Below are 23,799 nucleotides of genomic sequence, written 5' to 3'. Positions count from 1 at the left end.
GCCAAAGAACTGATGCTTTCAAACTGCAGTGCTGAAGAAGACTGTTGAGTCCCTTGGACTGAAAGCAGATCTAACCAGTCATTCTGAAAGGAAATCAATCCTTAATGTTCATTGGAAGGACAAATGGTGAAGCTGAAGCTCCAATACTTTGGCCGCCTGATGAGAAGAGCTGACTCATTGGAAAAGACTCTGATGCTGAGAAAGACTGAAGGCAAAAGGAGAAGGGGGCGGCAGAGGATGAGATGGTTAGAATCACCAACTCAGTGGGCATGAATCTGAGCAAACTTCGGGAGATAACGAAGGAAAGGGGAGCCTGGTGTGCTACAGTCCATGGGGTCGCAAACAGTTGGACATGACTTAGTGACTGAACAACAACAACAACAAAATCATATATTACCATGTGTAAAATAGCTAGTCAATGGGAATTTGCTGTATGACTCAGGGAACTCCAACTGGGGCTCTGTAACAACCTAGACGGGTGGGATGGTGAGGAAGGTTCAAGAGGGAGGGGACATATGTCTACTCATGGCTGATTCATGTTGATATTTGGCAGAAACCAACATAATACTATAAAGCAAGTATCCTTCAATTAAAAACAAATAAATTTTAAAAAAGGGAAAGCAGAAAAATTCAATGTGTAAATGAATCACACTGCTAAATCTAAACAAAACTCAAATACATGTTTGGAAAAAAAAAAAAGCCTATCATTGGGGAAGATGTATTAAAGTAATTTGCCCAAGTTCTCTAGAGTTAACCAGTGGCAGTGCTAGGACATTGGACTCCCAATTTCTGCGCCTTTCACCACGTCTCTGTGCATGGAACCCTTAGCTCAATCAGCTGAACTTACTAACAGTTAAATGAAAATATGTTCTGGTGATGTTCAGAGTTTAAGTGATACCAAACAGAGTGTCAAGAAAGTAAAGAATGTCAGTTGAGAGAAACAGACAGCACAGACTTTTTTTTTAATCCTTGTTCTTGGAGTCTGACTCATACTCATGAGAATCACTGGGAACTCAGCCTCGTGCAGGTCTCCAGACTGAGTAGCTCAAGGCACTGGGCAGTATGAAGATTCGTGTGCTGATTTCTTGATGCTTCAGTAAAATAGGATTTCCTTTTATTCCTTATTTGTTTTCCTTCACCCTGATTGGTGTCATTTAAACTCTGGGCATGAACCAGTTTCCTTGGTCACCATGACTGAATGCAGCTGTTTTCATGTAAGTATGAAGTATGAAGTGTGGATGGCAGGGCAAGGAATCTTCTTTCTTCTTTATACAAATATCCCCTCTTTTTTGGATTTCCTTCCTATTTAGGACATGGGAGCAACCTAAATGTCCAGAGGAATGAATCAAGAAGATGTGGTAGCTATATATAAAGGAATATTACTCAGCCATATAAAGGGACAAAATTGTGCCCTCTGCAGAGACGTGGATGGACCTAGTGAGTCTATACAGAATGGAGTCAGAAAAACAAATATTATATTAACACATATATGTGGAATCTAGAAAAATGGTACAGATGAACCTATCTGCAAAGGGAATCTTCTTGTGTCCAGGGCTTTCTCCATAGTACTAGGAAGAGCACCTGCCATGAAGGAATACACGCATTCTTACATACTACACATGCTGTCATGGAAGTGACATTCTAGCAGGAGCAGGGGAGTTAGATCCCCAAACACAATTATGTGACTATATCTGATGATAAGAGCTGTGGAGAAGAGAGGAGAGTAAGAAGACAGCGGAACAAGGAGGAAGGGGGAGAGACTCTCCAATTCATTTAAGGAAGTCACTGCCTGGGGGCGATGGGGGTTACATTTAGCAGACATTTAAAGGAATTCTAGAGGAAGCATCGGTTATATTGTCAAAAGCTGTTCCAGGCAGAGGAAATAGTGCCCATGCTCCTGCCTGCCTTGTTTGAAGAGCGTTGGGAAGTTGGAAAGTCCAGGATGTTAGAGCAGAACAAGAGAAGAGGCCAGGGAAGAAGAGACTCAGAGCAGGGCAAGGACCAAAGCTTGTGGCATCACCCAGGTTACAAAACAGCCTTGTACACTGACTCTAAGTGAGCTGGCAGCCACTGAAGAGTTGAGCCCAGGAAGGCCACCATCTGACTCAGGTAAGAAGAGACCATGAAGACCCATGGGCTGAGAAGCCACCCTTTGGAAGACTGCGGGATTGATACAGCCCAAGAGGATGACCACTGGATGGTGGTGCTTGTCCTTCTGGTGGTGAGGGGCAACCAACCAGATTCTGGGACACACCTTGGAAGTAGGACTAAGCAGATTTGCAGATGAATGGATGTGCAGTGTGACAGAACATCAGGTGTGAAAGACGGCTCAAAGTTTCAGACCTAGGCAGTTAGAAGGACTGAACTGTCCTTTAGAGACATGAAGAAAATTGAGAGGAGTGAATTAAAGTTAGGATCATGTTCCTGAAGATTTTTGAACTTAGTGAAATATTTTAATATGCATAATCTCATTTGATCCTCACAGAAACATTTATTTGCAAGATAATTACTATTATTTCCATTCTCCAATTAAAATAAATAGATTTATATTAAAAAATAAAAAAATAAAAAAATAAAACCATTCTACTTTCAAGGTTGTTCATAGGAAAGAAGGTGAGTGATTCCTCGAGACCAGGTGGCTAGGGAATTACTAAGTCAGAGCTGGATTGCGAATATTCCAGCTCCAAGATCAGTGTTCCTTTTTATCAGTCAACTATGTCAAGATAATTTATTCAGGATACTCAAACAGATCATTTGCATCACATATTCTAATCTTGGTCAAATCAGTTTGCAAGGATTTATGGTGCATCCTGCTTGTTGCTATCATGAATACCTTCATCTTTTCGTGTGACAGCAAATACGTATTTATTTGCTGTAAACACATAAAAAACCTAAAAGCTAAATCTAGCTTAGGCTTGCACAGAGTTGGACACGACTGAAGCGACTTAGCAGCAGCAGCAGCATTATAAGAGTCTTATAAGTTGATGTAGGAAGAATACATAGCATATAGTACATAAGCTATTAAAAAAAATTTTATTTCTCTGTTGGTTCTGAATTTTTTCCCTTCCTTCTTTTTTTTCTCTCTCTCTTTCTCTCTCTTTCCTTTTTTTTTTTTTTTTTTTAACAAATAGCCTGTGCATCCTATTTTTATGATCTAAACTATAGCCTCTACTTTGGCATTCCTCAGTCATGTAAAACTGTGTAAATCTTAAACCTTAGAGTCCCAAATCCATCATTTATAAAGCAAACATTAGATTGGATCTTTTCTAAGGTGCCTGCACCTTTGAAATATACTGAAATGCAGAATATAATTGGACTTGCAGGCTTTCTGACCCAGATGGTCCAACACCATTAGATGAATAATTATAATATCACTAGCAAACAAGATTAGGAATGAATATTTTAATACGGAATAAATTTTCAAGCCATACATTTTTTTTATCATATCAAGGATTACTTTTAGTTTTTTTCCATTACCATGGCATGCAATTTGTTTTAAGAAATGCTTCTTGTTGACTTGGCTTGTATATTCCTCTCCAGTTACAGACAGCACAGCACATACATCAAGAATGCAGATGTACCTGATCAATGTATGTGTGTGAGTGTGTGTGCACACTCAGTCATGTCTGATTCTTTGTGACTTCATGGATTGTAGCTTACCATGGAGCGGTAATCCTACTCTATCCATGGAACTTTTCAGGCAAGAATATTGGAGTGTGTTGCCATTTCCTGCTCCAAGGGATCTTTCTGACCCGGGGATCAAACCCGTGTCTCTGGCATCTCCTGCATTGGCAGGCGGATTCTTTACCACTGTGGCAGCTGGGAAGCCCCATCTGACCAATACCACATAGCGTAAGGATAGTCTTGGTGAAGAGGAAAAACAATTCTGCATTCCTGCAGACTCTTTAGCTGACTCAGTCATCCTAGCTGAGAGTATAATATTTCATGCCAGAAACTGGTTACTTTCTAAACTTACATTTTTTAAAGCAAGAGTGTAATCAAGGACCATGAGAGGGAGCAGGAAACAGATATTATGCTTCATAGAGTAGATAGAAACCAGGGTAGTGCACTCAAAAACAGGCTTGCCCTCTACCCCACTGCAGATCACTTACATTTTGGTTTGAGAAATGTTTTCTCAAGAAAAATACAGGCCAAAGAGAATTTATTTGTTTAAAAAAAAAAAAAAAGTAGTTAAGATGGAAACCAGTCATCTCTTCCTAAATTGTGTTTCAGGAATAACAGATCTGCAAGGTACAGCTCAAGTGGAATGTCACAGATTTTTTCTTTGCCTTTTTCACACTCTACAAAACCTGGAGCCACAGCCATTGTGATTCCATCTGCTTTGAGAGGTGCCACAAGTTTCCAGTCGGGATCCATTTCACGTCCTTGCCTTCCCTTCTCGTGTTCATAAAGCATTAATAAGGGGAGGCTGGCCAAACCTCCTCTGAGATGGGCCTGGGACCTGGGACGCTTTGCTGCAGCACTGCAATGCTTGCACCCGGACATACCTCTCCTCCAGCAACAAAACTCACAGAAACTGTATGGGGTTAAAAATTAACTGCATGTGTGACCGACTGTGTGTAGCTGGGGCAAATTCTGGGCCCCCCAAATACGAAGAGATCAAAAAACCCAACTGCCACTTTTGAAGAGCATGGAGCAAAAAGCAGGGTACTGTGCCCGCCCCCCTTCACTCGACACCACCAGAAAGTGAAAGCATTAGTTGCTCAGTGGCGTCCAACTCTCTGCAACTCTATGGACTATAGCCCACCAGCCTCCTCTGTCCATGGAATTCTCCAGGCAAGAACACTGGAGTGGGTAACCATTCCCTCTTCTCTAGGGCATCTTCCCGACCCAGGGATAGAACCTGTGGTCTCCCAAATTGCAAGCAGATTCTTTACCCTCTGAGTCATACCACCAGAAGGGTGGGCAAAATACCTAGGTCCCCCTTTCTACCCTCATCCGGTATAAAGAATGAGCTCTCCCTCCTCAGGGGAGCGAGCAAGCAAGGGAACATGTTGCTTGTTGTTTTGCTTCCCCTTGTATGGGCCCCAGTAAAGCTTTTCCTGAATTTCTTGTATGCCCTGTAGTCAATTTCTGCTGCTTGGAGGAGGCCAAGAACCCTGGTGGGTAACATGCCCACAGATAGCTTAGGATGTAATGAGTCCTCGTTTATCAATTTTGTAAGAGTCTAAAGTCATGTGATGCGAAGAACTGACTCATTTGAAAAGATCCTGACGCTGGGAAAGATCGAAGGCAGGAGGAGAAGGGGACGACAGAGGGTGAGATGGTTGGATGGCATCACCGACTCAATGGACATGAGTTTGAGTAAACTCCGGGAGTTGGTGATGGACAGGGAGGCCTGGTGTGTTGCAGTCCATGGGGTTGCAAAGAGTCAGACACGACAGAGTGACTGAACTGAAAGTCTTGTTCAGGTCAGTTAAGGGTGGTTCTCTCACATTACCTTTTTTTATTGAAGGTTCCAACCACCTTTGTGCAACTGGAGTTGTCTCCTCCACAGACGCCACACTTGTCATACTGCAGCTTCGAGCCAATGATGCCATCACAGCCTGTCCGCACACACTTCCCCCGGACACACACAGAATTGCTGTATGGCCTGCATTCTGTTCCATCAGTCACCTGAATAAGAGAAACACCTTAGCGGTGGGAAATACTGGCTCTGCATACGTGATTTCTTTGATAAAATCAAGTTTTAATTTGGGACTTTTAAGTTTGATTGGAATAGATTTTATATCAGAAACTAAACAACCAAAAAAAGAAAAATAAACAACGCCCCCCCTCCCTGCCCTACCCCCCACAAAAAAGCCATAGTTTCCAGGAGTACTGAGTAGAAAATCTTTGCCGTATTGGTAGGAAGAAGAACTGGGATAAATCAGGGTTATGCCCTTTCTTTTTTCTTTCTCTCTAGAGCTTAATCTGAATGTGTTAGGAGACCCAAGGTTCTCATCTTCATTTCTGGGTCTGCGATAAGTCCCCATGGTATAGTCTTGTCTTTCTATTGATAGAATATTTCAGGCAGTATGTGGGACTGTTTCACCCAGTGTGTGTCACTTGTGTGGAGAGAGGGAGAGCAGGATTTGGGCAGGCTCAAGAATGTGGGCATCCTTTTTGGTTGCATACTTGTTGTTACTGTCATAAAACTGAAAATCTACGCTGGACACGCACAGCCTTGTCATGTTGGAAAGCCTTCCCTATTGTGTGAAATGGTGAGATGCTGAAATAGAGATGTGACCATGTATGCTCAGTTGCTTCAGTCATGTCCAGCTCTTTGCAAACCCATGGTCCGTGGCCCAGCAGGCTCCTCTGTCCATGGGACGGTCCTGGCAAGAATACTGGAGTGGGTTGCCATGCCCTCCTCTGGGGATCGAACCCGAGTCTCCTGTGTCGCCTGCGTTCACCACTGAGCCACCAGGGAAGCCCCAAATAGAGACAAATTTGTGTAAAGAAAAAATGAGTCTGGGGAAGTCTGAGAAAAGTACTTACTGGAAGAGACTGCATATTTTTGAAAAAAAGAATTAGCATATATTGAAAAAGGTAGTTATAAAATAGTATATATATATGATCTTTTAGTGGTTTGTGCATGTAAGTAATACACATAGTTATACAAATAAATGTACACATTTTGTATTTGTGTATAAACAAAACTCTTGTCATATATGTCTGTGAGTATATGAATATGTGGATGTGTGTTAATTGGGGTGCGATATTCCTGAACAGGTTAACAACTCTCTGGATGATTATATTTCCAGATGATGGTTTTTGCTTTTATTTTTTATATAATATTTTTAAAAGAAAATGTATTATTTTGCAATAAAAGATGAAATGTTTTAAAATGTACATAACTGGGACATTAACTTATTTTTCAATAATATGTCATAAATATCTGAAGATCTGTTACAGAGGTGGTTTTAAATATCACATCTATTTACAAATTAGATAAACAGTATTTTAAGCCATTGCATAATGTTGATTGTGAGAACTGAAACTTCAGTAATTTAGAAAATGCTCTTCTTTGGAAAATAAAGGATAATTTCACATGCATTTATTATGATGTGTATATCTAGAGGGACATTGATTCATATTAAAAGTGCAGAACATTTTAAAGTCTCGGTCAGGGATAATGATGTTGACATCCTGCTTCATGAATCACCAATGGAATCCTTCAATAAAACATAGAAAAATAGAAAACTTTCTTGTTTTATAGTCCCCTTTACAAATATAATTTGTGCTAAAAATATGAAAAAAGTATTCTTTTGAGAAGCAGTCATTCCATCTAGTAGGGAATACAAACTTTAAGTATCCTTTATATTTATCTTTGCTTCTCTACCACTGAGCCAGTGGTAGAGAATCTGCCTGCCAGTGCAGGAGATGCAAGTTTGAACCCTTGGTAGGGAAGATCCTCTGGAGAAGGACATGGCAACTCACTCTAGTATTCTTGGGAATCCCATGGACAGAGGAGCCTGATGGGCTACAGTCCATGGGGTTGCAAAGAGTCAGACATGACAAATTATAAATGTACCTAAGGAATACTATTTTGAAGTTAAGGTCACAACTCATCTTCTTGACAGAGTTACACTTTTTCAAAAAATAGCTTTTAAAACATTTACTTGTTCTGTTTACAAAATCCTTTTGATTCATTGTAGCAATTTTGAAAATACAGAAATTACAGAGGTGAAAATAAAACCTTCCAAAATCTAGCCACCCTTCAAATAATGACTGTTTACATTTGGTATGTGCAGCCTCCATTCTACCAAATAATTTCCGCCAAGGGCACCCACTGTTTCTGGACAGTCTGTGAGCAGTTACCTTTGGAGAAAACACCACGTAGTAGCCAGTGCCCTTAGCTCTGCAGGTCAGTTTGCACACGTCTCCGGGCAAGACACCGGCATATTTGGGAACCCATTCCACAAATGTTTTGACTCCTTTTGCATCAGACTGATATCCATTTTTGGCCTCACACTGCTCATGACGAAAAGATTTACCTAAAAATAAAAAAAAGCACACTATTACTCTGTTCTGAAACTCAGATACGTTCTTATTCATGTAAATACTCTCAAGGACAAGATGCTAACTCTTTTTTTTCTACAGTTTCTTGTCACACCAGTGTTGAAGGATTTTTATCCACAGAGTTGAAAATAGCAATTATTTTTTCCTACTCCTAGAATACTCAACTGTTTATGATAATAATTTAAAAACCACTCATGTATTTGTTCCTGATTCGCACACTCATGGAACAGTGTGGAAGAAGATTAACAGAATATTTCTTCAGCCTCTCCTGTTGACGACTGCTAGAATAAAATCATTGTTGTCTAGTTGCTAAGTCCTGCCTGGCTCTTTTGCAACCCCATGAACTGTAGCCCACCAGGCTCCTCTGTCCAGAGGATTTCCCCAGCAAGAATGCTGGAGCCATTCCCTCCTCCAGGGGATCTTTCTGACCCGGGAATTGAACCCATGTCTCCTGGATAGGCAGGCAGACTCTTTACCACTGAGCCACCAAAGAAGCCCCAGAATACAAACTACGCTTGACATATGGTCGTTGCTGACACTTGGGAGCAGCGTACCATTAGCTGGGCAGGGCGTGACGCTGCACGAGCGGTAGATAGCCCTCTTCCCTGTGCAGTAGCGGCCGTTGTTCCTGGGTGCCGGGTTATTGCAGTGGCGGTAGGCAAACTGCACTCCGCCCCCACAAGAGCGAGAACACTGGCCCCAGGACCCCCAGGACCCCCAGTTGCCATGGCTTGATGTCTAAAATAGAAAACAGGAGATATTTTACTCAGAAGGGTGGACAATTTTCAAAATGTACATTTAGAAATCACTTGTATGCAATGAGTCGGTGGAAATGTCATCGCAGGTAAAACATGATCATCTCTGAGCTTAACATGGTCACAGATGTTGAACACTCTGAAGTTGCAACGTGATTCCAATTCTAAACAATCCACCTTTTCTGCCCCCTGCCCCCCAGCACTAGAGGATCTGAATGGGTGTGTGCGTGGTCACTCATTCTTGTTCAACTCTTTGTGACCCCATGGACTGTAGCCCACCACAGGCTCCTCTGTCCATGGGATTATTCAGGCAAGAATACTGGGGTAGGTTGCCATTTCCTCCTCCAGGGCATCTTCCTGACTCAGGGATCAAACCTGTGTCTTCTGCATCTCCTGCACTGGTAGGGGCATTCTTTACCACTGAGCCACCTGAGAAGCCCAGAGGGTTTGAGGACCTTCTGTGTATTTCTGTCAGTCACCACCGAATCATGGTTCACTTTGTGTCCACTCTGACTTTGCATCTTTAAAGAACTGTGTGATGCTAAAGAAGCTGCATGATCCCAGGTTGATTACTCTTCCATCGTTTCTCCCTCTTGAGCGCTCAAGTTCTGCAGTCCCTTTGCAGACATCACACAGCCCATCTGTCACATGTAAACGTATCTGACCCGAGCTTGGCTTCATAACACCCAGTAGAAAGGAAACAGGACAGATACTAACAGCACCCAATCACATGGACCAACACCACAGGGAATGAAGAGCCCTGTTATGATATCCCAGGTTGATTCCTCTGGAAACGCTGCAGCAGGAAGCCGAGACGAGAAGGAAAATATTAGTAACTCTTTTGTCAGGGACATTCTTGAAGAACCTCCTCTGGTTGCATGGTTCATGGTGTCTATGTCAGGGTATCTGAGACTGGTAGCTTGGGTGGTAAGCCTTGAAAGGAACAAGCAATGAGCGCATGGCAAAGGTCTTCCAGGGACTCTGAAAATGTTGCAAGTGCTGCTGCTGCTGCTAAGTCGCTTCAGTCGTGTCTGACTCTGTGAGACCCCATAGACAGCAGCCCACTAGGCTCCTCTGTCCCTGGGATTCTCCAGGCAAGAATGCTGGAGTGGGTTGCCATTTCCTTCTCCAATGCATGAAAGTAAAAAGTGAAAGTAAAGTCGCTCAGTCGTGCCCGACTCTTAGCGACCCCATGGACTGCAGCCTACCAGGCTCCTCTGTCCCTAGGATTCTTCAGGCAAGAGTACTGGAGTGGGTTGCCATTGCCTTCTCTGGTTGCAGGTGAGAAGGAACCAGTGCTTTGCTTGACAATGAAGGTGGTGGGAGCTGACCTGAAGCTGGACTGGGTGTACAGAGAGGGAGGTCCAGTGCCTTCCAGCAGCAGGTGTGGCTACTTTAGTTCCTGACGTTAGATGACTTGCCATTGCCTCAGATGGTTAAAGAATCCGTCTGCAAGGTGGGAGGCCCAGGTTTGATCCCTGGGTTGGGAAGATCGCCTGAGGAACGAGAATGGAGAATCCCAGGGACAGAGGAGCTTAGCGGGTTGTAGTCCATGGGTTTGCAGGACTGAGCGACTAAGCACGCAGCAGGCACACCATGAGGGGGAACAGGACCGTTTTGGAGCTGACCAAGTATGCCTGAGGATCATCTGTCAGCTCTCCTGTGAGTCCCTTCCTGAATTTAAACAAATGTATTCCAATAACTTGAAAAGCAGTTTGAAAGCAAACTCCCAAGTGGTGACTCAGGGGCCCTACTTGTGGTCACAATGAGACAGAATCTGGGCTCTCTACTTATTTATTACTGGGTATAACCCGAGACTGGCATTTTCTCCAGTAATTGACAGCTGAGGATGATTCCTGCAGGTAAAAGAGGAAGTGGTAAAAAGATCCCTCAAGGAAAAATATTTTAACTAGGAAACAGAGCCTTCTGGGGACAGTCCCCTCCACATGTCACAGGAATGTACTTCAGCCCTTGAGGCTCCGGGGCTTGCGTGACAAGAAAAGCACTTACCGAGTAATATTTTTTCTTGGTTTTGTCCACACACTTGCCCTGCAGGCAGATCCTCCCTTTCCCACATGGCGTTCCTTCCACGGCCGGCAGCTTCTTGGTCAGACACACCATTTGGCCCTGACGCACCACGGCACACCAGAGGCGGGCACACACGTCCATGCCAGGACACACAGAGTACTCTGGTCCGAAGGTCAGGTTGCACTGCTGGCTGGCATCGTAGGTCTGGCCCGGGAGCTCCTCAGGCCCCGGAATCTGTTTGCGTGGTAGGTCCAGCAAACAGTTACCTACAAGAACAACCAAGATTGGCCACTGTTCTGCATTTCTGTTTCCAACTTGGATCTAAAGAAGCAAGACTCCGGCTGGTGTGGAGACACATTGCATCCACAGATCCCCGGCGAGGGGACTCTCTGGACGAGGCTGAGCACCTCCATGAACTCGCCAACACCCACCAGGATTTCTGATGGATGATGTGCCCTGGGGTATCCATAATGATGGTATCATAATGATGGCAGTGAATTTTATTTGATTAAATGAAATTTTGCAATAATTAGCTGTGAAAATAACCATCGTGCTAAGGGACTAAAAGAAACTGGGATGGACCTAGCAGAAATCAGAAAGTGGGTATAATAACAATGTGTGTGCCGTGTGCTAAGTCACTTCAATCATGTCTCACTCTTTGCAACCCCATAAACTCTTGCGCCCTTTCTATGCCTCTTTGTCCACTACCAACCCCAGTTCTTATCTCTTTTTCTTGCACTCATCCCCCATCCATGTTACCTTTCCATTAATTCCATAAATAAAGAACACTGGTCATTGCTGCACTCAGTAAGCATCTGCTTAGCATGTATCGTGTTCTACCAAACATACCAGATATTTGGAAATACAGAAAAATGACCCAGATCCACCCCTCAAGGGCTCCTGATAAACTGAAGGAAGCAAAGTAAGTCAAGTCTTTCTCTTAGACTGAAAGAATTTTAATGAGGAGCTTTCAGGCACCACGCATTGGAACAGTGGGAAAAGAAAGGAAAATATCTCTGATAACTTGGGACTGAGCCCATTTTGTCACTCGTCACCTCCTTTTCTCCCCTTTGTGTTGGTTGTTGAGTGCAGTTGGTATTTGTTGGGTCTTTGGAGTACACAGTGATGGGGGGATCAGACAGGGAGTGGGGACTCAGTAGAAGCTGACACACAGACGGTGCAAACTCAGAAGCTAAAATACACCTCGCCTTCCCCAGAAAGCTTCCCTAAGAAATTCCTTCTGAGTGAGTTAACTCTGTTAATTTCCTCAGTTTGTATAGGAGCTTACATATTGTCTATCAGTTTCAGTATTTTTCTATTTACTTGATTTTAGGATTTACACACTGACTGCTACTGAACGAACTTCCAACAAATTGCAACGAATGAACTTCTTGGCCAACACAACAGAATCTGCTATGTAGAATTCTCCTAAAGATTGAATAAACTGATACATTTAAAGAACTGAAAAGAGTGTCGTGCTAAGTCATTTCAGTCGTGTCCGACTCTTCGCGACCCCATGGACTGCAGCTTACCAGGCTCCTCCATCCATGGGTTTTTCCAGGCAAGAGTACTGGAGTGGGGTGCCATGGCCTTCTCTGACACACTGATTATTTACACACTAAAAATGATGAATATTTGTTATACACTGACACTCTTTTTGGATTTCCCTGGTGGTTCAAAAGGTTAAAGAATTCACCTGCAATGCAGGAGACCCAGGTTTGGTCCCTGGGTTGGGAAGATCCCCTGCAGATGGGAATGGCAACCCACTCCAGTATTCTTGCCTGTACAATTCTATGGACAGAGGAGCCTGGTGGGCTAGAGTCCACAGGGTCACAAAGAGTCAGACAGGAATGAAGTGACTTAGCTGGACATTCTTTTCAGTTGTTTAAATGTATCAGTTTATTCAATCTTTACGAGAATTCTACGTAGCAGATTCTGTTGTGTTGGCCAAGAAGTTCATTCGTTTTTTTCCACAGATGTTATGGAAAAACTGAAACAGAATTTTTGGTCAACTCAAGTATTATTTTCTTTATTTTGCAGATAAGGAAACCGAGGAACTTGAAGACCTAAGAATCAGTTACCTAAGATTTCATAGCTATTAAGGCTTTGTGCTCAGACCCTGCTTTTCTCATCATATACAAACCTGACTCTGCTTACCATGTGGACAGGCTGCTTATTTTATTGCTAAAGGGCAGACATGTGTACGAATCCTTTAAACAGTAACACCAGGCCTAATGGTAGAAACACCCGGTCTAAAGTCTAATTCTGGCAAAACACTAAATGGCTGAGTGTTCTTGGCCAAATTAGTTCACCGTCCCTAATTTATTTTCAAGATCTATGAAATGTTGATTTTCTCACTGTGACACTGGAGGGGCAAAATTAGCTCACAGAGCTATTAAGGGGTGATCAGAAAAACATAAAACAATCATACTGGTACTATGCCCAACATATTTAACATTTCAGATTTATTTCGAGTTATTCTTTTTATCCAACAAAAGAAAACCATGTTTAAATCCTATTTTCCACTGAGAAATGGAATATTCAGCACATTTTAAGTACACTACAAATGTTTTTACAACTACACTCAAGTTTCTTCAAAGCGAATACCTTGAAATTTGTCAATCTGTGATGGAGGCATTATATGAAAATGAATAAAGAGCAAAGTTCCTATTTAACTTCTAAGCCAGAACTTTTGAAGAGGTAAAGCTTTTTTAAGGCAGGCCAGAAAAAGCATTAAAACCTCCTATCCAGCCAAATAGAACTTTGGGAGGAAAACATCAAGTTAAAAGAAAAACATCAACAGCAAGTCAATAGAAGGAATGATAGTAAAACCTCACTAAGCTTTGTTTAGAAGATAAAGTGAGATGAGGCCCTTTGGACTCGAGGAAAAGCATTTTCTTCCTTGCTACATAAAAAAGAGCCTTGTGTAAAGCAGAGAATGCTTAGTGGATTGATGATGGTAGAAGACCGTCAACAGATTTCTGAGGCATCAAGAATGCTTTCCAGATCTTCAAAAGTACTGTTTGACGAATCTTTTTTTTTCACTGAAAATCACAGACTGTAACACTGGGTAACTAAGTATCAGCTGGGAAGTATTTAACATGCATGGGTACCTGTGGCATGGGTCGACAGTGCTTTTCCCCAAGTCAAAACAACGCATCACCTCCCCAGGGATACATCACTGACACCCTTTCAACCTCCCTGGCAGATGACTCGTGAAAAGAAATGGACAAGGCAATTGGAAATTGACTTACAACAAAGGAGGCTTGAAGATGTGGTACGTCTTTGTTTAAGCTCATGTATGCCTCCTGCTCAGCCGTGTCTGACTGCTTGCCACCCTTTGAACTGTAGCTGGCCAGGCTCCTCTGTCTGCGGGAGTTTTCAGGCAAGAATACTGGAGTGGGTTGCCAATTCCTTCTCCAGGAGAATCTTGCTGACCCAGGGATCGAACCCGTGTCTCCTGTGTCTCCCGCATGGCAGGTGGATTCTTTACCCACTGAGCCATAACATATTTGCTTGACTATTAAAAAAAAAACAGACATATTTAGCTCTGTGGTTTTCCCTTAGAGGTCATTTGGAGATGAGCTGTTCTTGCTTAAAAAAAAAAAGCTTTATTCAGATATGCCTTTTACTTATGACTTTAATGTTCTCAGCATCAGGATTTGTTGCTGCATTAGCTTCTGATAACACTGAAATCTACAGCCGATCGATTTCATCTATATGTTGACATGTCGTTTGGCGGTAAAATAGGTATAGACAGCACTACCAAATGGCAGACTGGTGCCAGGGAAGAAGAATAAAAAATCAAAATACAGTTTGATTCTGAAGCTCATGATATGAAATATTTAAGATCTGAGTAACAGTGGATTGGATATACATCTTTCATCTAAAAAAAATGTGTACAGTTTGAGGAGGGGTTAGCAAGGAAATTGACCAGTCTTTAATACCGTTTATATTGACCTCTAAAAGTGTTCGGTCTATTGCTGACTTTTCTTAATCTCTATTACTTTTATTCTCAACCAAATCTTTACGTATTTTAAGATTTATCTTAGCCTGAAATCCTATCTGGACTTCGCTGCCAACATTTTGTCTATTTTGCTCCATAAAATTGCCAAGTTCTTTTTCCCTTTTCTTTCCCCATCTCTTTTTCTTCCTTCTTTCCTTTTGTCTTAACATTCTGTGTAAAGCCAATGAAAATGTGTGCATATTGCAAATTTGTTTTCACTATCCATGTTAAATTAAATGCTTTAAGTAAGGTGAAAAGTTTAAAAAATAAGACTTAGTGATTTGCAATGAACAAATAAAGGGAATAATGTGGTCATATCCCATGGCCAAAAAGTACACTTTTGGGTGATGGAAGGTATGCCAGGTCTCCAGGAAATGGAGCAGAAAAATCTTTCTTTTTAATATCTGACTGGTATCACTATCTTTCATATTAATGATTAATGAAAATTATCAGATGAAGGTTGGTTGTTCTTTTTCTCCCCACCCTCCCCCATTTCTAGCACTGTAGTTATTTCTGTCTTCTCTTCCTTTTCAATACACACAATGAAATTAAGAATTGACCCAAACAGAGAATTCCCTAGTGGCCCAGTGGTTAGGATTTCATGCTTCCACTGGCAGGGGCCTGGATTGGAGCCCTGGTCAGTGAACCAAGATCCTGCAAACCAAGTAGAGCATGCGTGCGCACACACACACACACACACACACACACACACACACACACACACAGGCCCAAGTATTCTTGGCCTAGGAGAAATAAATTAATATTCTTAATGAAACTCATTCAAAGAACCCTTATAACACTCATTTCTTTATCATCATTTCCCTGGTCTTGCAACTCTTCTTCAAGGTCTTTATTTGAATGTCTAACATTAAAAGAGACACTGATGCATCATGGGTTCAGTGATGAATAAACTAACTTGTTGCTTATTGTTTAGTCCCTAAGTCATTTCTGACCCTTTTGTGACCCTGTGAACTGTAGCCTGCCAGGCTCCTCTGTCTATAGGATTTCCCAGGCAAGAGTATTGGAGGGGGTTGCCATTTCCTTCTCCAGGGAATCTTCCTGACCCAGGGATCAAACCTACATCTCTTGCATTGGCAGGAGGATTCTTTACCACTGAGTCAGTGACTCAGTAGTCAGTTGCTCAGCCTATAGCCCTCTAGGCTCCTCTGTCCATGGGATTCTCCAGGCAAGAATACTGGAGTGGATTGCCATTCCCTTCTCTAGCAGACCTTCCCGACCCAGGGATCAAACCCAGGTCTCCTGCATTGCAGGCAGATTCTTTACCATCTAAGCTAAAGGGAAATCACTAGGGAAGCCCTTAAACTAACTTGGGCAATGACAAAGGCACAGTCATTACTGTGCCAGAGTAATTCAAAGTGATTCACGAGATCTGTTTGTGAAACTGAGAAGCATTAGCACACTGTTTAGCAGATGTTAGGCCAGGGAAATTTCGATTAAAAATTCTCTGTATTTGAGGATGAAGATTAGCTTTATAAACAGGTCACTGTGGACTTAAAATTCATGTCTTACTTGCAGACTCTGTTAAAGAACATATTTACTTTGAAAAATCAAGAGGCTACCCTAGTGGGCTTTGATTTTCATATGACCTAAAAAACCAAATGTTAAGATCGTATTACGATCTCTACTGTCTATACTTACAAAGGGTTGAGAGAATGGCTTTTTAATACCACTTTTTCTCCAAAGTTGTGTGTTCAGTAAGAGGCTGCAAATTAGTTCTTTAAATATGAATTTTTCAGAGATGTCTATAGCTTTTCCTTAGCAGCCTGTGTCTTGGGTGTGCTTGAGTTGTATCTGCTTTGGCAGTGGCCCTTTCTCATCACCTGGCACTGGGGACTCAGTGATCCAGAGGACACGGCTATTATTTTTGGCTTCAAGATTATTAAGCATTTGAGAAAGGAAATTTAATAACTTGCTTTTGCTAAGCAATTTCTCTGCCAGTGCTTACCTTTATTTTTGAGGATCATACTCCTAAGCCAATTTGCCTAGAGCTAGGTTGTATAAACACTGCAGAAAGTTACAAGTATCTTGGCCAGGCTGGGGTTGTGGGTCCCCCATAAGACATGACTTCTTCCTTTCTGAATCGGAAATTTGCAGGCCCAGTTATTTTAGAGTGTGCAAACTGAATTGTCAGTCATAACCTAATTGCTGTGCATTTCTTGTTGGAACTACATCAGAAAGCACTCAATATTAATAAATTTAAATTTGGCAGTGGTAGAGTGCTACACATGTCTAGCTACTTATGGCTAATAATTTTAAAAACAAATGATACAAATTAAATTGTACCCTAAGAACTCATTTCTCCAGCATTGCTGGAGGTGGGAAGGAGACAGGTAAGCAATTATATAAATGGATTTTCTAGGTACTCTGCATGTGTGTGTGCTAAGTCGCTTAGTTGTGTTTGACTCTTTGTGACCCCATGGACTGTAGCCCACAAGGCTCCTCTGTCCATAGGATTCTCGAGGCAAGAATACTGGAGTGGGTTGCCATTTCCTCCTCCAGGGGATCTTCCCAACCCAGGAATCGAACCCGGGTCTCCTGCATTTCAGGCAGATTCTTTACCAACTGGGCTATGAGGGAAGCCCTAAATTGTTAGTGGCCTAGAAAATCAGAACAGAAAAACAGAAACATTTCATTCCTACTGCATGTGAACGAATGGGCTCTGCATGCAAATAGTAGATGGAAAAGGAAGGTTTGATGATATGGTTTCATGACATCGGCTTAGTCTTCTAACAAAGATGTGTGTTTGTTTGCTTTTGTTTGTCTTTCCACTGCCTTAGGCTTTGACAGTCCCCTTGATTCTCTCCTAAGCTCTGAAGTTGAAATGTCAGAACGGCCACCATCTCAAAATCCCGCTGACTAATTCCTGTCACCACACTCTCAGTTGAACTGACCTAAGTCAGTTTTTGGTTGCACTCTAAAAGTTATTAAGGTATTTAAAGTGACGCTTAAATGACAGTGCTACATAGAGTATTGTAGCTTCGATTCTGTATCTGTTTTTCAATGAATGCTTCCCTGGTGGCTCAGCGGTAAAGAATCCGCATGTGACACAGGAGACTCGGGTTTGACCCCTGGATTGGGAAGATCCCCTGGAGAAGGGAATTACTATCCATTTCAGTATTGTTGCTGGGATAATCCCATGGACAGAGGAACCTGGTGGGCTACAGTCCACGGGGTTGCAAACAGTCGGACATGACTGAGCATGCATAGGTTAGGTTTGAAATAAATATAATTGATCTTGTCACTGTGTCACAGCTACAGTGTCTTTCTTAGACCCTCATCATAAAATCAGTTTTCTTTTGGTGGGCAAAGCGGGGTTGAAGGGTTAGCTAAAACACAAAACTGCTTACTCAACATTCAAAGGTGAAAGAGTCTAGGTTTTGATGAAACGAATGAATGAATGACTATATTATGAGAATTTCCTGTCCAACAAATATTGCTAATGAAATTTATTTATTTACTTAACATATAGATGGGAAAGTTAGATAAGATTTTCTCAGTGCAAATGAATGAGATCTAATTCTAGTAAAAGTACGGTTTGGTGGTTATCTACCAGGATATCCTTTGGAGCAGATGCAGAAAGATGTATAAAATGTGTTGTAAAAATTTTAAAAATCTGAGTGTAGACTCTTTTAAATACAGAAATGAGATTTAGAAAGTGAAAACAATACTGGAAGCATCTTTACTGCATGGAAAGTAAAATCATGAATTCCATAAACATGAAATAAATGAATCATTCCAGAAATATGGCAATAAGGAACAAGATTTTGCACAGCATTGTAATTAGCTGACCTAATACTTATACAGGAAAAAAAAAAAAAAAAAAAAACAGTTGGTCCCATTTTAGCCATAAGTATTTGCTGCCTTAGCAACTAAATCTGTTCATTTAGTGATTCAAAGTTTAGCTCAACCTTTTGGAATGTGTAATGTGGGATTCTAAAATAAAATTTTAATGTTATTCCATATTCACAAAAGCTGGAAAAAAAAACCAGTAAAAGTAACAATAAGAGTAAAAACTAAGATTCCACCTAAGAAGAAATGTTATTAGATATGGACTTGATCAATGTAGGTAGGCCGATAATTAGGTAAGCATTCATCTCAGGACTCTCTGTTTTTACTCAGCATTTTAAACTGAGCTAACTAAATTACCACTTTATTATTAGTCTAGGATAAACCTAACACATCGATTCTTGAAATTGTTTCTAAATCTTTGAGATATTAGGCCATCTTTTCAACTAACAAAGAACATTTGTTTTGTGTTAAGAGAAATTTTAAAGCAAGCTGGGTAGGTACTGTTTTCAGGAACAGGAAATTTAAATAGTCGAAAGGAGCTAAAGCATTATCAATTCACTATTAACACAGCAAAAATGAGTTTGTGAACATTTTGGCGACAAGACAACAAAAGGCTATGTAGTAGAATTTCCTTTTGTCTGAAAAGAACTGAATTTACTAGTTGTCTTGTAATTATGTAGCCAAAGCTCAAGATGGCAAACTCACTAAGAAATTACAAAAATATCAAGCTATAATTGCTGTGGAACTAGGGGGAAACAGTTACCCCAGATTCTCTTTATCCAGCTTTGAACCATATTCTGAGATAAATTTGCGAACAATTATCATGATCAAGAACTTCTAAAAAAAAAAAAAAAGAACTTCTGTCCCATTTACTTCAACCATCAGTTTTAGAAAGAAAAAGGAATGGGAATGTGTCCATTCAGGTGGCACAGAGGGTAAAGAATCTGCCTGCAACTCAGGAGATGCAGGAGAGGTGGGTTCAGTCCCTGGGTTGTGAAGATCCCCTGGAGAAGGAAATAGCAACCTACTCCAATATTCTTGCCTGGAGAACCCCATGGACAGAGAAGCCTGGTGGGTTACAGTCCAAAGGGTCGCAAAAATGTCCATAGTGTCAAAGAGTAGGAACGGACTGAAGTGACTGAGCACGCACACACATAATATAAGAAACTTGAACTCTGTGGTCTCTGAAAATCTCTTCCAAATTTATCTCATCTATTCACCTGTTTCCAGTATTTTAAGGTAACAGGGATGCTAGGAAATTAGCAATAGCTTGTTTCAAAGATTACTTCAGGGTCAGAATTTATTACTTCTAAAAACTGTGACTTCCTTGGTATTTTGATAGAATTTACAGCACTAATCCTAGATTTAATAGGCCTTAATAAAGTATGCTGTGCTCTTGAACTCCATTTAGAGGATAAAGCCAAAGATTTTCTTTTGAAGTTCTTAAACTGTTTTCTCACAGTTCAGATTGATTTTCTATTTCTGTTTCTGAAGCTTTTACTCCACTTTCAGGAAAACGGGTTGCCAGGGTGAAGCCAAGTCTTGTAGTGAATGTAGACCTATAGAGGTTCCTTTCTTGGTTTTATGCTGCCAGAAAGAGAATCTGACAGAATTGTCACTTACATTCTAACCATTCCTTTATAATAAGCATGTAACAAATAATTCTGAGAGTCCTATTAATAACAGGGAAATGAGATAGATGCCAACATTCTCACAGGAGGCTGGTGTGGTGAAAAAGGGAATAAAAGCCAGGCTTTCAGGGCACTAGCGAGGCCTTCTGTGTGGTCTCCCACATTGCTTCTCTTTGAACTTGGCAATTCAAAAGCAAAAAATACCATGGCTATAATGCCACCAGGGATGTTGGCATTCCATACCAGTAGACAGACCCCCTTGTTCCTTTTCCTGACACTGTCTCAGCAACCATTGTCTTGGAGGGCAAGGTGAACACCAGGAGGATACAATGAGGTGTTGTTTCTGAGCCTGTGGAACTGTACCTACCGTGGCCATCATCCAGAAATTCTGTGATGGTGGCTGAGGTGCATTTGGACCAGGGTTTGGATGCGTCAATGCTGGTTAGGATGGAAGACATTAAGCGCTTATCTTCCGTGGAGCCGAAATTTTCTTCACAGAATTTGGAATCGTCATGGGAGAGGCCAAGCAGATGTCCTAAAAGACAGGATAGATGAAATGCAAATAATGAGTGATTTTTGCACATCTACTTTTCTGTGGCAATTAAACTAGCACTTGACTCTTCTCTTCCCAATTGTACATGAGTTCATTTTAACTGCTTTTTCACACAGAGACTGGACTCCCCCTAGGGAAATTAAAGCTGCATGTCATCAGAGCGGTCACTTTTGGTGAATATCCTGGGGAAAACTGAAAAATTACACAAGACGAGATGTTCCCATAATCCATCTGGATCACACATGCTCAAGAATATGTAGAAACAGACCTTATTCAGAATCTAGAATTTGCAAGGCAACTGTGGGATTATGTCATAGTCCTCACAACATATTATTTTGAATGCTTGTTAATTTTCCATCTTCTGTGCTCAACTATAAGCCCCATGAGATCAGAGAGCATTCCCTACCCACCCCCCCCCCCCCACTCTCCACCAGCCACTGCTGGAAAATCTATATTTAACTCAATGTTCTGCAAGTTACAAACACTTAATACATGGTATTTGAAGGTCAGGAACTTTCATTTTCTTGGCCACATAAATAGGTAGCCAAATAAGAGATGACTAGAAGAGAAAAGAAAGAAGTGAACTTAGTAACTTCCTGGTTTCATGCAAATGTTAGCTTGCTTCACTCTTTCATTTCTTTCAGTTATTCAGTGAGTTGTGAATGTTCGCTAGTTCCGCAAGGAAATGGTATATCTTGAGGATATACCCATTTGCATTTAAGAAATGTCTAAAGCACCAATATGACTCTCACCAAGTGTTAGCCCTTGGAGAGAAAACAAATGCTAAGAAGGGAAGTGACTGTCTAAAACCACTCAGGTGGTGTTTGTGCTTAAGTTTACCAAACACACTCTCTGTGACCGCACACTGGTGCTCCCGTTCTACCATCCTAGGTATTATTCCACAGAGTACGTAAGCCCATTCTTACAATGTGACTAGATTTTTGTATTACACAGGATTAATTTTTCACATAGTCTAAACGTATAATACATTCTACAATACATTTAAAATACTGTGGGTTTTTTTAGTTTTTGTTTTTTTAATTGGGGGATAATTGCTTTACAATCTGTTGGTTTCCGCCATACAGCAATGTGAATCAGCTATAAGTACACATATATCCACTCCCTCTTGAGCCTCCCTCCCACCCTCCTGTCTCACTCCTCTAGGTCATCACAGAGCACCAGCCTGAGTTCCCTGTAGTTATACAACAACTTCCCACTAGCTATCTAGTTTACACATGGTGGTGCATATACTTCAGTGGTAAAATTCAGATTGGAGAGATTCTAAATAGTAAACAAGACATTCTAGTAGTGTTTTTTGCAAAGCTTTTTAAAACCCTACACAAACCACCAAAAAAAAAAAAAGAAGAGAAAAAGAAAAAAAGTGGAAAATACCATAGAAAAGTGATTACTGCATTCTCCTTGGGTTCCTGAATACCAAAGGCAGGAACTTTGGCCATTCTGCCAAGAAAAAGTCCAGTGTGCAGCAGTAAAACCCAACAGAGATGAAATTTTTTACGCCAAATTCCAACTACTTGGGGCCAACTTGTTAAATCACTAACACCTCATAATAAAATTGTCCACTGAGCAGCTGGTTGCTGTTGTGGTTGAAATTAAGTGGCCAGGGCTCAGTGACCTTCTAAGCTTTGCATTTTGATGCTATTTATACAGTTATTTACTTCAATAGCATTTACTCAGCTAGTTAGTTCTCTGCGGGAAACCCTCTTACCACCACTCACGTTCTATTTGGTCAGCAGCATAAACTCACAGTGTAGTTCATAAAATATCTTCCAAATAATATGCAAAAGAAGATTGGCAGGAGCTCATCCAAGTTTTGGGTGGTATGTTGAGTTTCACTGCACCCACAGAAAAATAGTACCTTTCATTCACATCCTATTCAAAACTGCTAAAAGTTACTTAGTACATCAAATACTTGTTGAGAATGTAGAAAAGTTTATCAGTGAACATTGTGGGATTAGTGTGGAGGTTTCACACTTGAGTTTTTCCCCCCGGCATAGTAGAGAAAGTGGCCCAAGGGAAACTCTGTATTATGAATCTAGGTTTTATACTTCAAAAAATGTGATTTTTTCACTCTATTTCATAAGACATTTATATTTATTTAATGGAGAAATGGTGGCTTAGACAGTAAAGAATTTGCCCGCAGTGCAGGAGACCCGGATCGGATCCCTGGGTTGGGAAGATCCCCCGGAGAAGGGAATGGCTACCTCACTCCTGTATTTTTGCCTGGAAGTTTCATGAACAGATGAGCCTGGTGGACTACAGTCCATTAGGTCACAAAGAGTTAGACACGACTAAGTGACTAGCACTTTCAATGGAATAATAGTCTTTTCCTCCAAATACTATTCATATCTATGGGTATTATTGCCTCAAGAGATACTCACTTCATCTGGATGCTATACTTTAGATATTTCATTTAAATACAAGCCACATGGTAGACACCAAATTCACTTTGAAGGGCTGAGGAAACTACCTCTATTTTTTTCTTTTATACATAATGGTGATGCATATGTGCTAAATATCAATTATGAAAGCAAAGCAATTTATTTTAAGAAGCTCTGGTCTTTTTAAATAAATCTTTTGGCAGACTCTTTGGCCTCTGAATTGCTAATTTATCCATGTGATAACTTGTTGCTGAAGACACAGGTATACGGTCATTAGAAAAGACAGCTACTCTGGACATGAACAAATCGGAGGTCCACTTTGGCAAGAGCTGAATGGAGAAGTGAATTTTATAAGATCTCCCAGAGTCAGTCAGAAAGGGACTGCTTGCGGGTCAACTGAGAGAGACAGATTCCTTGGAGCGAGGATGAATGTTCTGTTCTCTGTGAAGAAAGCCTGTCAGCTGGCTAGGAGAGGAATGCTCTCCCCAGGACAAGGAGAATCACGGGCGATGTGAAGACTGTTTCAGCACCCAGAGAAACAGGCAGCCAGTGCCACAGGAGCTGGATCCAGAGCACAGCGAGAGAGACCCAC

The 23,799-nt window shown here is 41.3% G+C and overlaps 1 protein-coding gene across 1 annotated transcript in view; it reads right to left on the bottom strand.

Annotated features, from left to right (window-relative positions):
* The window catches only part of ADAMTS5 (ADAM metallopeptidase with thrombospondin type 1 motif 5), a 49,572-nt gene that overhangs the window by 3,131 nt on the left and 22,642 nt on the right, over nt 1–23,799 (bottom strand). Inside the window, exons 3-7 of the mRNA XM_068977678.1 lie at nt 20,623–20,790; nt 10,791–11,074; nt 8,580–8,763; nt 7,825–8,000; nt 5,462–5,637 (exon numbers count right to left, since the gene is read on the bottom strand). Coding sequence (XP_068833779.1) covers nt 5,462–5,637; nt 7,825–8,000; nt 8,580–8,763; nt 10,791–11,074; nt 20,623–20,790 — 988 coding nt within the window. The remainder of the gene's footprint in view (nt 1–5,461; nt 5,638–7,824; nt 8,001–8,579; nt 8,764–10,790; nt 11,075–20,622; nt 20,791–23,799) is intronic.

Source organism: Capricornis sumatraensis, chromosome 1, assembly GCF_032405125.1.
Source record: "Capricornis sumatraensis isolate serow.1 chromosome 1, serow.2, whole genome shotgun sequence".
Lineage (NCBI taxonomy): Eukaryota > Metazoa > Chordata > Mammalia > Artiodactyla > Bovidae > Capricornis > Capricornis sumatraensis.
The sequence above is the reverse complement of the archived record's forward strand: the minus strand, read 5'-3'. Positions and strand labels throughout refer to the sequence as shown.